Genomic DNA, 14,906 nt, shown 5'->3' with positions numbered 1-14,906 from the left:
AGAGAACTATTTTTCAAGTTAGTCAAAGGAAGATTCTTTAAACACCATAATCTCATACAATAATAACAATCCTCATTACAAGAAAAGTCTATGAGTATGTTTATATTGGGCTCCAAACCTGGATCTGTCACTAACTTCTATGTGATTTTTTTGGGCAAATCAATTATACTTCTTGGGCATTAGTTTGTTCATTTGTAAATTTAAGGCATTGGCTCAAATCATGTCTAAGATCTCTTACAGTTCTGACAACCCACAATTCTGATTCTGATGGAATCTGTTTCCTTTTGCTCCCTTCCTTTCCCATTTATGACCATCAACATATGACACGTAAAACAAAAAAGCAGACCAGGTGAAACTGTTTTCTCTTCTGACTGTGGAAATACAATTCACAGAAGGTATTAATTTTTTCATTTTCCATGTATGCATTTAACAAAGCATTTGTTGAGTAACTATTAAGTAAGACCCTGTCCTAGTGATTTTTATGTGTTATCACTTTTAATACTCAGAGTATGTCAGAGAGGTTATTACTCCCATTTTACAGACAAGAAACTCAGGAGTGTAGAGATTAAGATACATGACCAAGTCATATAATTAATATGTGGCTCACTAAGAATTTGGACCTATATTTTCTTATGACAGTCTGATTCAGAGTCTAGGAAAATTACTCCAAGAGAAATTGTGCAAAAAGGACAAATTCTTAACACACACACACACACACACACACACACACACACACACACACTGAGAGAGAGAAAGAGAGAGAGACAGAGAGAGACAGAGGCAGAGAGAGAGAGAGACAGAGAGAGACAGAGAGAGAGACAGAGACACAGAGAGAGAGAGAGAATTAAGATAGCTAATATTCCTCACAAATCAGTTTCTTTATTAAATTAATAATGTTGTATTTTTTAAAATGGACTTAACTTGTATTTGGGGTTTAATTCCTTCACTGACTTAAGCAAGAATACCTGAACTAGAAGCGCTGCTAGCCTCCTTTCAGGTTTGCTAAGGCATCTCTTCTGCAGACTTTACTGATACAGCATAGAAATTATGTCAAAGCCCAATGGAGCCATTGAAGTAAAAGTCTCAGTACTGCTCAGGAAGGGATGCCAAATTAAATAAAAAGAGCCCCAGCAGTTCTGCAGCTGCGTGCCAACCCAACTGCTGGTATGAGGTAAATGAGGACCAAACTTCATTTCACTTGTGACCCTAGCCGGTATTTAAACAAAAATGCCTAGAGACTGGCACACTGTTCTTTAATAAGGGAACAAACAGCAATAGCAAAAATAATTATAACAAATGGTAAACCCATTCACAAAGTCTTTCTTAGACCTTAACTGAAAGACTATCATTTAAACTCATTTCCTTTCATGGGGTCCCTAGTGAAGGTTGAGATAGTAGATTGTGTCTGAGCATCAAGTTTTAATTTACAGCCCTAAGTTTACATAAGAAAATTATATAGAAGGCAGAGGTACTTCAGTTGCTTTTTTTTCTGTATCTTGTGACGATGTTTGAGTGCTGGTGTGGTATAATATTCACCAATATGCAAAAATCACAAGTTTAAGCAACTCAGTCACTTTTTTCTTTTATGATAGGTAATAGATATATAGATGAAATGCTAGTACTTTATTATTCTCTACTGATTACTTTTTCAGAATTTTAAAATTTAAATTGAAATGCTACAGATTAATGCTATTAAACATGTAGAGAAAAATCGCAACAAGAAATAGATTTCTGTCAGTCTAACAAACCAAAAAATCCTGAGTCCAGTGTGTTTCAAGCTCCTTTGAAGAAAAGTTTCATCTAAAAGCAAGTTATCACCTCTCTTTTAACTTTGAAGAATGGTCTACTATTAACAAATTAGAGCAATTGTAGTTGTTAGCTATGTATTAATCCTTTGATCAGTTTTTTTTCCAAAATGCATTCCAAAGAATACAGCTTCCTCGGAATGTTAGCGGGTATTCCATGAAAGGAAACTTTTGTGGGCCCATAAAACTGGGAAACATGCGGTTAAAGAGAGTCAGACTAATTTTTATACCATTAGGCCACCTGGAGTCACTAACACACTGATGTACATAATGAGTCTTGAAGAGGAGGGTGGCCAGTGCAGTCAGCCATGTTTCCAAACTTCCGCCGCACCCTTTTCTGTGGAGTAGCTCACAGAACCATATTGAGAGGAACACACTTTGGGGAATGTTGCTTAAGTGCTGGATTTTATTTAACTACCTTTAACGGAAAAATCTTTTAGAAGATATTACATATTTTCCTGCTTTAGTCACATTTTACTGGCATTTAATACTTTCTTGGGGGCTTTGGTGCATCATAACAAACTCCGCTTCTTAAAAATGTGATGTGCTATACAGGGCCCGTGAGATGTGCAGATGCTCACACCTCAGACTCCTATGCGTTCAAAATAGTTCTTCTTGGGTCTCTGCCATGGTCAGCTCGATTTGCCTCATTCTTTGAGTCTGTTCACAATCCCATGGTCACTTCTGCTACTAACTACCCTTTTTATCACCCTAAAACCCATTCCAGGTCTTAGAACTGTGACGCTGAGTGTGCCTTTCTCTTCCTTCCTTCTCTCCCGTCCCTTCCCTTCCTCTCTCTCTCTCTCTCTCTCTCTCACACACACACACACACACACACACACACACACACACACCTTTATTTCTGATATTGGTAATTTATGCTTTCTCTTTCTTGATCACTCTTGCTGAGGTTTATCAATTTTATTAATCTTTTCTAAGAATCATTTTGGCTTTGCTAATTTTCTCTATTATTTGTTTTCTATTTCATTGACTTCTCTTTTTATTCTCTTCCTTCTACTTATTTTGAGTTAATTCACTCTTCTTTTTTTAAGCTGTTTATGGTAGAATCTTAGATCATTGACTTTAGACCTTCTTTTCTAATAGAAGCATTTAGACTGGTAAGCTGCCCTCTAAGCCGTGTTTAGCTGCATCACACAGCTGCATTTTCATTATCATTCACTTCAAAACCCCCCTAGTGATTCTTTGCTTTGACTAGTGAGTTATTTAGAAGTGTGTTGTTCAATTTCCAAATATTTGGGGATAGTTTTACTTTCCTCACTCTTATTGAATTCTAATTTAATTCTATTAGGTTCAGAGAACATACTCTGTAAGATTTAAAACATTTGAAGTTGATTGACACTTATTTTATGGTCCAGAATATAATTTATTTTGGCAAATATTCCATGTGCATTTGAAAAGAATGTGTATCCTATAATTGTTGGTTTTAGTTTGCTAAATATCAATTATGTCAAAGTGGCTGGTGCTGCTGTTCAGATCTTCTATATCCTTACCGATTTTAAAACTCTATTTGTTCTACCAATTATTAAGGGGGTGGATTTTAAAATCTTCAACTCCGATTGAAGATTTGTCTCTTTCTTCCTTCAGTTCTGGTAATTTTAGTTTCATGTATTTTGGGATAATGTTATCAGAGGCATATATGTTTATGATTTTTATGTTTTCTTGACTAATTGACCCTTTTATCCCTCTTTGTCTTGGACAATACTCCTTGTCTTAAAGTCTACTTTTTCTGACATTAATATAGCTACTCCTTCTTTCTTTTCCTTACTATTTACATGGCAATCAATATTTTTTGTTGGCTCTTCAAGCTGTGTATTTAAAATTAAAATTCATCTCCTATAGATAGCATATAATTTTATTTTGTTTTTAAAATTCAGTCTGATAACCCCTGCTTTTTAATTAGAGTGTTTAATTCATTTCCATTTAATGTAATTATTGACACATTGTCTGCTGGTGTCACATCTTCTTCTTTTGTCAAAACAAAAAAAGTCCTTAGACTGTGGAGTTGCCAGGGTTTTTGTTGTTGTTGCTATTGTTATTCAATGCTTTAAATTTCCATTGTTGCTGATAAGAAGTTAGCCATCATTTGGATGATGATTCCCTGTATAGAATGTGACTTTTTTTTTTTTTCTGGCTGCTTTCAAGTTTTTCTCCTAGTCTTTGGCCTCCACAGGTTTGATTATGTTGTGTCCATGAGTGGTTTTCTGTGCGTTTATCCTACTTGGGATTCATTGACCTTTATGTTTTCCAGAAAATTGAGGAACATTGTGACCATTGTTTCTTTAAATGTTTTCCTCCACATTTCTCTGTCACTGTTTCTGGGATTTCAATTACATACAAATTTACAACATGATGTTGTCCCATAGGTCACTGAGGATCTACTATTTTAAAAATATTAGATAATACCTATTCTTCTTATTAGATAATATCTATTGATCTCTCTTCAAATTCACTACTCTTTCTTCTGCCCACTCCAATCTGCTTTCAAGACTATCCAGTGAACTTTTCATTTCAGGTATTTTACTTTTCAGTTCTAAAACTTCCATTTTTTAAAAAACACTTTATTTCTCTACCAAGATTTTACATCTGTTAATTCATTATGATCATATTTTCCTTAAGGCCTTTAAAATATGTATAACTGCTTTAAAGTCTTTATCTGCTAGTTATACCCTTTGGATCAGCTTGATATCTGTTTCTTTATTTTTTTAAAACTGCTTTACTAAGGTAAGATTGACATACAAAAAAACTGTACATATTTAATGTATACAACTTGATGACTTTAGAGATAACTAAGTAACACCCATGAAACCATCACCAGAATTTATGCCATAAACCTGTCTATCACCTCCCGGGTCTGTTTCTATTAAGGACTATTTCTCTTGTGTGGATATGTTCCCATTTCTTTGTATATATAGTCACTTTTTATTGCTAGGGACACTATAAATGATGTGTTGTAGAAACTTTGAATTCTGTTACCTTGCTCCCTAATGTGTTGATTCTTGTTCAAGTAGGCAATTAACTTGGCTAGACTCAAATTACAAACTCTATCCTTGATGGGTAGCAGCTGAAATCTCTGTTCAGTTTTTTTCAAATTGTTAACTGTTGTATTTTTGCTGGGCTCCTTAGACTCTGTCCCATATACGAGTACATGTAGCTCAAAGGTCAGCCAAGGATTTGTTTGGCCTTTATTTGCACATTTTGGATCCCTGCCTTGCAGCTTCTTCCTTTCTGGGATTCCCCTTCATTTTTAGCTTTTATGACAGCCATAAACTCTATTCTCTAGCCAGTAAGAATGTGCCTTTCTTTTTGAATTACAGCCACACTGCATCTCATGGACTGAGAAGTATTTCCAGGGCAGAAGTCACACACACATAAATCTCAACTGTTGCAGTTCTCATCTTTCAAGATCAACTCCCCTCTTCCTTCTGCCTGTTTTCAATTTATCTTAGTACCTTCAAATAGTTATTTTAAAAAAATATTTTATCCAGAGTTTATAATGGTTATCTTCAGAAGGGTTAGTCTGTTATAAGCTACTCTACCATTACCACTAGGGTAACTAGGTCATTAATTAGTCTTGCCATTTTATAACCTTCATCAAAAAGAAAAATATTTGCTATTAATATATCTATGTTAATTGCCCCTCCCAATAAACCTTAAGTGGTTATATTTTTAAGAACACTTTTTGGCTCTATTCCTTCTTCAGATGAGATAATAAGACAGAATTAGATGAGTTCTAATTATGTAATGCCTTCAGGATACTATATAAATACAATATATGTTGTAAATGTAGTAACAGAAGTACAAAAAAAGCTATAGGAAGTCAGAGGAGAAAGAAATCAGATCTGATTTTCTAAAGGAGGTTAAAAGGTGGTTAAAAGGTGACAAGAATTTAGTAGCCAGAGCTGAGACAGAACATTCTAGAAGGAACATTATAAGCAATGCAAAAAAAAGTGGCTGGTTGGAGGCTCCAGTCTTACTGGTTACAGTTATATGTATAATTATTAATCAAAATCAATATTTAAAAGCTTATGGTGTGAACATACTGCTGTAACATGACAATATGGGTAAATCCCACACCAATTTTAAAAGAAAAAAGCCAAATATAAAAGAGAGTACGTACTATAATAATCCATTTATGTAAAGTTCAAAAACAGAAAAATAATAGTTGGTAATAGAATTCAGAATAGTGTTTACCTTTGGGTTATAGTAATGACTGGGTGGGAGCATGAGGGGCCTCTAGGGTGTTTTCAATGCTCTACTTATTCTGGATGCTGGTTACTCACAGTGTCCACTTTGTGAAAATATATCAACTGATAAGTTTATGGTTTTTGCCTTTTCAAAAACAAATGTTATACTTTAATAAAATATTTATGTACAAAAATAAAACTCAATTTCTGAGGTGAAAAAAGTTTGTATTGTTCATCTCCATATATTGTGGAGCAAAAGGAATTGTGGATTTTGCAATTATTTTTAACTTTCAAACCGCAATTACTTTTGCACCAACCTAATAATTCATTCATTCCTCACAACAGCCTTATGGAAGATGAGAGATGCCAAATCTGATGTGAAATTGGATTATATAAATTTGAAATACCATGATGTAAAATAATAATAATAAATTATTGCTTTATACAGAGAGTTTGACATAATTCAAATCCCTCAAATTTAAAAAATGAAACAAAATTTCATTTTTTTCAAAGGTGGCGCAGTCTGAGTAAATTTAAGCTATATTTATGCTGAAGTTTCCACAGAGAGGCACCATTTGAGTAAATAAAACTACCCAGTAGAATTTACGATGTGAGTTCAGCAACTGCAACAAATTACAGTAGATTAAACATGACAATAATGTTCTCTCGCATCACTGTTTGAGCATAAGCCATTTGTGGCTGAAGTGGCAGATCTACAATGTCAGGAAGCCATGCACTTTCTATTTTATTGCTCTCTCCTCCTGAACAGGCAGTTTTCCATCTTGTGATCTAAGATGGCTGCTGTGTTCCCACCATCATGTCTGTATTCCAACCAGTAGAATCACTGCAGTTCCTATACTACTGGCTAGAGTCTCGTCACAAAAACATATGATGCTAAAAGAAAGGCTGGGAATCGCAGTTCCTGGCGGGGTGGCACACTGAAGGTTTCTAGTAGTCGTTACCATACCTGTCGTTCTTTGTCTGGATGTTTTGAATTATGTGAGTTGAGAACTATGAAATGCCTCCAGGAACAGATCCTTTGCATAAAATTCACCTGCCCTGTAGATAAGAATATCCCTATTTTACAGAAGATAAAACTCAGACTTAGAGACGTTCAATGATTTCCTCCCCCCCCCCCCCCCCCACTGCTAATTAAATGACAGAACTAGGCCTCAAAACTGGTGTTCGGCCCAGGATTCTTACTTTGTTGCTACAGATGCCTTTCCAGGGAGTTTTTCTTCTATCCCCCAAATTCTAGTAAACCTTAGTCTGAGAGAAAGTGAGACTCCTACTGTATCTAAGTTAAATGCCACTGGGAAAGGAGTGCAGAAGGGGCCAAAGTGGTTATGCTTTGCTCTGAGGATAGAGGGGCAGAGCTGGTGACCTGAGCTGTGTTTGGCTTGAAAGGTTCAAGAACTCAGGAAGCCAGAATGCAATATGGTAGGAAGCAGTGGGTCATGAAGCAGTGGTGTGCATTTTTAGTTCTGCCTCTAGATAAAAGCAGATTAAATGTGCGCCCTAGCTGTTTTCCCTTTCTGATCTTTAGTTTCCCCATTCATAATAAGGAGAGGAGGGTTGGGGCAGCGCTCCTGAATATGGTTGTGTAGGCTGTGCACAATTTTTTAAATTCACCACGCAGAAGATTTTGGAGTAGAGGGGTGCAGCATAGCTCCAATCCTAGCCCCCTGCCTTGCCCTTCAGAAATACTGCTGGCAAGTTATCAAAATATTGGGATTCTCAGAAACACTACAAAATCTGGAGAGAAGACAATCAAGCAAGCATCCTTATCTTTTCTCTCTTCTGACAAGGAGACTTGGAAGAAACAGGTGAAATTGGAAAGTAAATAACGTGTCTGATTCTTCCTGAGAGAAGTGCAGTCTTCCGATTCCACTGAAATGTTCCAAAGCCCCTGGGGACAGAGGTGGGGAGGATGGCCTCATCCTCAACTAGGTAGAACAAACCCTGCTATAGGATGTTCATCAGAATCTCAGGAGAGGGAGGAGAGCCTACATATTTTAACAAAGACTACATACATCCTAAACCAGAGGCTTCCTCCACCCAAGCCCTCAGGTAACAGAAATGTGGGGAAAACTCAGAATACCCAGTGTTCAAGTGTTGCTGGGAGCGAAAACACACTGGTACCAGACAGTGGGGGAGGAGATACTACATCAGAGCAAGTAGAATGTCTGGGTAGAGCTTCCTAAGTATGTACAAGGGGAAAAGAAATGATATGGTCACCATACTCATTTTTTATATAACTGTCAGTATTTCACCCCAGCTTACAAAAGAAAGGAAGAGGGAAGAGAGAGCAAGGGAGGAGCATGGGCTGAAAGAGACAAAGCCATAACTTAAGGAACAGAAGGAATTTTCTCACAATTTCTTCACATTATAACAAAGCTTGATAGGAGCATAAATTAAGTAAAATTCGAGCTCAAACAAGAGATAATAAAAATAGCAGTAGGAGATAAAAGGACAGTTTGCAGACATTAGGAAACAAATACCGAAACACTTTGTAGAACTAATAAATAAACTATAAATAGAAGAAACAGAACAAACACTGCTGAATACTGAAATATTGACATGGAGAAAAGACTATAAGCACAGTAAATGCAGAGGGAAAGATAAAGGAAATTAATTCGAAGCTAATAGACATGCATAGTAGTTTGTTACAGGCTAAGCTGCTGTAACAAAGAAATCCAAAAATATAATGCCTTAAATAAATTAGTTTTGTTCTCACTCACAAAACAGTCCACAAGTGAGAAGTCCAAGGCTGGCAGGACAGCTCTGCTCCATGAAGTTATCCAAGATATGGTTTATTCTATCTTGATGCTCCATCATCTCCTCATTCCTGTGGTTACAGACATTCTCATTTCCATGGTTGATGCTGGCTCCTCCCCACACCCTTGTTTCAGCCCATAGGAAGGATAAAGATAGGGCAAGCACCTAAGGAGATGGCCCAGAGGTTACACATATCACATTCTGCTCACATCTTATTGGACTGAATTTGGTCGCATGTCCACAATTAGACACAGGGGACCGTGGGAAATGTAGTCTGTAACTGGATAGCCATGTGCTCAGTTAAAACTCAGGGTGTTCTATTCTAAAAGGAACCAGGAAATAATGAATAGTTAGGTATCACAATATGAAAGATAAGGATGAGCCCATTGGCAAATCAAAGAGAAGATGTATCAAATGATATAAGAAAAATTTTCCAGAAATGAAGAACTAAACCTGCAGGTTAAAAAATAAATCACTCAAATCCAGGAAAATTTGATTTAGAATAATTCAACATAAGGGTGCTTCCTAAGTGAAACACCTGAATTTGAAAGACAAAGAATACTTCAGACATCCAAGCAGAAAGAAAAATCACCTACAAGGGGTAAAAAAAAAAATCAGGCTGGCATTGATTTCACAATAGTCACTGTAGAAGGCAATGGTGTAGTGTCTACAAAGTTTTGAGAAAAGGAAGGATAACCCCAGATGGAATTCAAGTATAAGGGCTCAGAGAAGTAAAATACCTATGAACCCTTGGGAAAAAAACTGCTTAATAACCAAAGCCAGGCAAGGCAATTAAGAAATCAATCAAAATAAGGAACTCAAGCATAGAGAAGCCAGGACAAAAGGACTATTGGTGAGCATTAGGACCACTTACATGTAGAACTAATACTAAAAAAGCATAACAATTATGTGAACATTATAAACCCAGACAATGTAAAATTAATGTAATCAAAAATTAGAAGGTGAGGGAGAGGAGATGGGAGTAGCAAGAGAGTCCTAATGTTCTCATCTTTTGAAGCTAGCATATGTTATGCAAAATAAAAACATGTAGCAAAAAAAAAATCTGAAAGTTTTTCATAATCACTTTTATATAACTAAGTACCAGGGGTCCACAAACTACAGCCTAAGGGCGGGCTACCTGTTTTTGTAAGTAAAGTTTCATTCAACATAGTTTCACCCATTCGTTTATGGATTGTTTATGCTACTTTCCAGTTACCACAATGGACCTAAGCAGCCTAAAATATTTAATATCTAGCCCTTAAAGAAAAAAATTTGCTAACCCTTGCAGAGGAATTTTTTTAACTCACAGGAATCTTGTGGTAAAGAAATATTTACTTGAGGTTTAATAATTTGTTGGGTTTAACTTGGCTGTTTCCCCTCCTATTAAATTCATGTCAAATTAAGTTTAATTATGTAATATAAATCCTATTTTTATAAAACAATCTAACACTCATCCCAGAGCTGTCAGGGATAATGGGTCACCTGATAATATTTGGTTTCTTAAACTTTTATCTTTGTGTTTTTCTGTGTTATTTGGAATCTTTATAATGAACATATATCATTTTTACCAGAATATAAAACAAAATGGTTTTTCTATTTGAAAACACTGGGAGCACATATAGCAAGATATTAACAATGATTAATTCTGGCTGACAGGAATATAATTGCTCTTTTCTTCTTTAAGCTTTTCAGTATTCTTTAAATATTGAAAAAGAACTTAAGCTATTACAGAAGGTTTAAGCATAAAATGATAGAATTCTGAATTATAGTTTTGGAATTAGTAATAAAATACCAGCTATAAGGAATATATGTTTATATGTTCTTTTATAATATATTCCATGTTATGCAAACTCCAAAACATAGTCCCAGCATAAAATATAAAGCACGACATAAAGGAGCAGCCAGAAGCAGGTGCTATCTGACCTCCGTTAGACAATCAGCACATTCACACAGGTGGTGTCTTTTTCATTCATCTCAAACTCTCTCTCCAATCTTATCCCCACCCCACACTCCTGATACACACACCATACTCCAGCCACACAGCTCCTCACCTTCCAGGAAATCTTCAGGCGTTTGTATGCTATTTCGCTTTGTTGCCACCATTCTTTCTACCTGTAATTGCATCCTCTTCTCCATGTGACATAATTCAGTGCTTCTTTGAGGGCACAATTTAAATATCACTTACTACAGTACATCTCAACCTTGGTTGCACATCAGAATTACCTGGGGAGTTTTATAAAAACACCAAGGCCCAGGCTCCAGCCCGGCTATTCGGATTTAATGGCCCAGGGTTGGGGCCCAGGCAGCGGTATTTTTATAAAGCTCCCTGAGTGATTCTAACACACATCCAGGGTTGAGAGCCATTGCGAAGCCTTCTGCCATAGCAGCAGGCAGAGTTAATTACTCCCTCTCTGCACTCCTATAGCCCTTAGCTTTTCCATTGCTCATGAAATTTAATGCTTATTGTATTAAAGTTAGTGTGATATAGTAAGTGCTCAGTAAATGCTGAAGGTTGTCACATTCCTTCTTCTTCCAACCAGGCGTATGCAGAAGTGGTTATCCTTACCGTGGGAACAGGACAGGAGAGTGGGCTCAGGTTTCACATCCCGCGACACTGTCTGCAGGATTTATTTCTATCAACTCACCAGGATGTCACCTCCCAAGTGAACTCTGCCCTCTCACCCCTCCCCCTCCACACACACCTCACTGCCTTTTCATCATAGCCCTTGAGTCTGGCTTTTACACTGTTGAGACGGATGCAATTTAAGGAATTCAGGACACCAGCATTAACAATGTGCTGAGTGCCTGACAGAATCCGAATGCCATCTGCCTTGTGCCCTGGCCTTTGTGTCATACTTTACATGGTGTTTTATATTGGATCCTGCTACTTTAGCTTTCAAGAACAGGTTGTCAGGTGCACTTTGTCACAGGCTTTCAGAAAATCCAGATAAATTATGCTGCGTGCCCTGAAACTGCCAAACCTATATTTCACATCTTCACAGCGCTTGACAATTTTATTTAAGTTGAATCTTTCTTTCTTCCTCCGATTTACCTTTGCTTCCCTGACCCTGGTATCAATCAGAGAAGTGGAGACCCTGCCATTTTTGATATGGAACATCTTCAGTTATGTATGTGTCATGTCTGGAGTACAGGACCTTGGGTGATTATCTCAGTCTTCCCCAGTTCGGAGGAGACCTTCGGAGTTTAGGAGGTTAGGTGGGAGAGGAGAGCTGAAGATGAGGAAGACGCAAGATGGGTCAGCAGGACCCAGGGTAGCACCATATGCATACGAACCCCTCACTCTCATCCAGCCAAGGCCCATAGCACCCCCCTTGCTGCTTCCAACTCACCGGGAAGGAAACAGATTGCATTTATAGTCTTCTCTCTCCTGTTAAAAATCCTATTTATAGTCACTTGAAAAGGTCTTCACCAAACGTCACCAAAGGGTTCAGTGTTCATGGGATGGTAACTTGTTCCAGTTTCCCTTAAGTACCATATCCTAGCAGTAGGACCCTAACAACTTTGTTCACCCAGACATTTCTCAGCCAATTCATACTTATTCTGTGAAGTGATTTTTCTCCCCCCGAGGCTTGATCAAACTTCCTCTTTCTTTTTCCTTAAGGTCACCATGACCTTGATGAGCAAGAAGGTGCAGTGCGACCAATTCCAATGGCAAATTTCACTAATGTAAAATAAGATTAATCTTCAAATTAAATAATTTTAAGTGTGTACATCTAGTGTGTGTATCTGTGTATATCTAGTATACTATGTGACCTGAAACTAATCTACTAAGCTTTCTGTCTTGGTTCTTTATTAGTTAAATAGCAAACAAGTATCTAGTTACCTTGGAAGCTATGCAAATTAATTAATGTTTGGAAAATGACTTAAAAATTTAAATCAGTCTAGAAATACCAAACAGTTACATCTTCCCTGCTGAGAGGGCCCAGGTAATTCATAACCTCCCATAATAAAAGTAAAAATATTGCACTTGGGCTATACAATTAAATGTGATTTATATGCAATACATATTATCTTTAAAATCTAGAAACCATTTAATAAGAAATAATTCATATTTCATGACTATAATAAAAGCATTTATGACTTTAGAAAAAGTCATCATCAATTATAACTAATCTAGACATCACGTCTTTAACCATTTCAGATCTGCAAGTCTACTCAGAGTCCATCTTTAACCTGTTAATATTGACTAACATATTTATCTTTAAATTCTCCCAAGTTTTTTTTTTTTTTTTAATCCTCAAAACCCTAATATGTATTTCCTAGGAAATTTGCCTGTACAGAACTTTGCTGTATTCAAAACCTCGTCTGCCAAGATTTAGCACTTTTATAATTGTAGTCATTAAAGTTGAACAAAATCTTAATGTTCCTTTATTAACTACTATCCTGACTTTACATAGTAGAAATCGCAACATGTTAATTGGATTTAATTAACTATTTTAAATTACACAAACTCTTGACAGTAGACAATAGCACAGGGTACTCATGAGCAATAAAATTGGAGCTGATATTGCTACATTATTAAAACTTAATGAAACTATTCATAATCTTATTTATTGTTTACACAAAGAAAACTGTTCGTTTTGAAAGCAAAAATGTCTGCTGAAAACAAATTTTTGATCATCTAGGTGAAGGTTCAGAAGTTAATAAAAGGGTCCACCATCACCAACCTCACGGTTCTGCCAGCTTCTCATCGCACGAATCCCTATTTCACCCCCATACCAGTCTTACAAGCAGATGCCAGTAAAGGTTAGTGATTCAATAACCATTTTATGTGTCTAGGAATGTAAGGGAAAGAGCTGTGAGGTGGGATTGGGGCCTGAGTTTGAATTCTGCCTCCGCCACTAATTCTCCGAGGTGACCTCAGATGAGACGAGGATTACCTCACTCTGGCCTGGGTTTCCTCCTCTGTAAATGAGAAGGTTGGACTAGACGATCATTAAAATCCCTTCTCCCTCTAAAATCCATCATTCTATAGATTTAATATTGATTTAGATGTTGGTGTTATTACATATTGAAAGCATTGTGTTTAAGTGCTATTATTAGAAATGTTGAAGTTTCTGAGCAGATAGTTTCCGATGCTATCCTAGTAGCCTTTTACATTTTTATTTCAATATACTATTCTGCAGAAATATGAAGCCAGAAACAACGTAATTAGCATTTAAACTATGCATGTCTTAGTGTAAATTCTAGTCTTCGTGAAACCAGGAGATTTCTAGTTTTGAAGCAAATGATTATATCATCTTTATTTCAGTATCCCCAGTGCCTAGAACCATATCTAGCATTTTGTAGATACTAAATGTTGGTTGAATGAATAAGCAAATGAAAGAGTAAGCGAATGAATGACTAAGAACTGAGTGTCATAAGTGTAACCTCTTTCTTGCTCCCTGCTACTTAACTAGCTGAAGTGTTAAAGAATGCCTACGTGGATCTCCTTTCATATCCCAAATATAACCCAGTGAGATGGTCTTTAATTATTTCCATCTCACTTTCTATCTGTTGTCTGAAGGATTTTGGACCTAAAGATGGCTCCCCAGGCTTCTTCTGGCACCTGGAGAATTAAAGTCCTCTATCTTATAGTTCCTGTATGGTGGAAGAGCAAAACTCCAGAGAACCCAGCATCGTTACAAGTCTCTTAGCTTGTTAAGCTTCCCACAACTATAGCTATTACTTTCCCAGTTATGAACCATCATTGTTCAGAAATCTTTGTGATATATGTTTTAATTACTAAATATACTGTTTAGTTACATAATATTTACTCCCTAGGAATACTGAATAACATCAGCAGAGTTTCTATGTCTTGCTTTAGTACCATCTTATATTCTTCCTGTATCAGTTAGGATGAATGAAATAGTGAATGAATCAATCAGTGCTTGCTTTAGCAATAGACGCAATAAAAAATTGCTGCAAAACAAAGGTGAATCTAGAAACATGGCAGCTTGGTCCAGAAAAAAAATATTGCATTTTCATCCCTCAATTATCTACCAGAGAACATATGGCTTACCATAATATTCGTAATTAACCAACATATATTCATTGAATACTTGCCATATATCTGATATTGGGCAAGATAATCTGAACATCAGGAAAGCACAAGCCA

General features: G+C 36.5%; 1 protein-coding gene and 1 long non-coding RNA gene across 7 annotated transcripts in view; one reads left to right on the top strand and one right to left on the bottom strand.

Annotated features, from left to right (window-relative positions):
* Positions 1 to 14,906, top strand: part of IQCH (IQ motif containing H) — a 184,537-nt gene that overhangs the window by 51,972 nt on the left and 117,659 nt on the right. For all 4 annotated transcript variants that reach the window (XR_012494698.1, XM_074327525.1, XM_074327523.1 and 1 more), the window contains exon 6: positions 13,435 to 13,555. Coding sequence is in view for 3 of the 4 variants with exons in the window: in XM_074327525.1 (XP_074183626.1) it covers positions 13,435 to 13,555 (121 nt within the window). In the remaining variant the exon portion in view is untranslated. The remainder of the gene's footprint in view (positions 1 to 13,434; positions 13,556 to 14,906) is intronic.
* The window catches only part of LOC141570566 (uncharacterized), a 75,531-nt gene that overhangs the window by 43,233 nt on the left and 17,392 nt on the right, over positions 1 to 14,906 (bottom strand). For all 3 annotated transcript variants that reach the window (XR_012494700.1, XR_012494699.1, XR_012494701.1), the window contains exon 3: positions 8,752 to 8,858. This is a non-coding gene — a long non-coding RNA (uncharacterized LOC141570566). The remainder of the gene's footprint in view (positions 1 to 8,751; positions 8,859 to 14,906) is intronic.

Source organism: Rhinolophus sinicus, linkage group LG03 (assembly GCF_036562045.2).
Source record: "Rhinolophus sinicus isolate RSC01 linkage group LG03, ASM3656204v1, whole genome shotgun sequence".
In the NCBI taxonomy this organism is placed as follows: domain Eukaryota; kingdom Metazoa; phylum Chordata; class Mammalia; order Chiroptera; family Rhinolophidae; genus Rhinolophus; species Rhinolophus sinicus.
The sequence above is the reverse complement of the archived record's forward strand: the minus strand, read 5'-3'. Positions and strand labels throughout refer to the sequence as shown.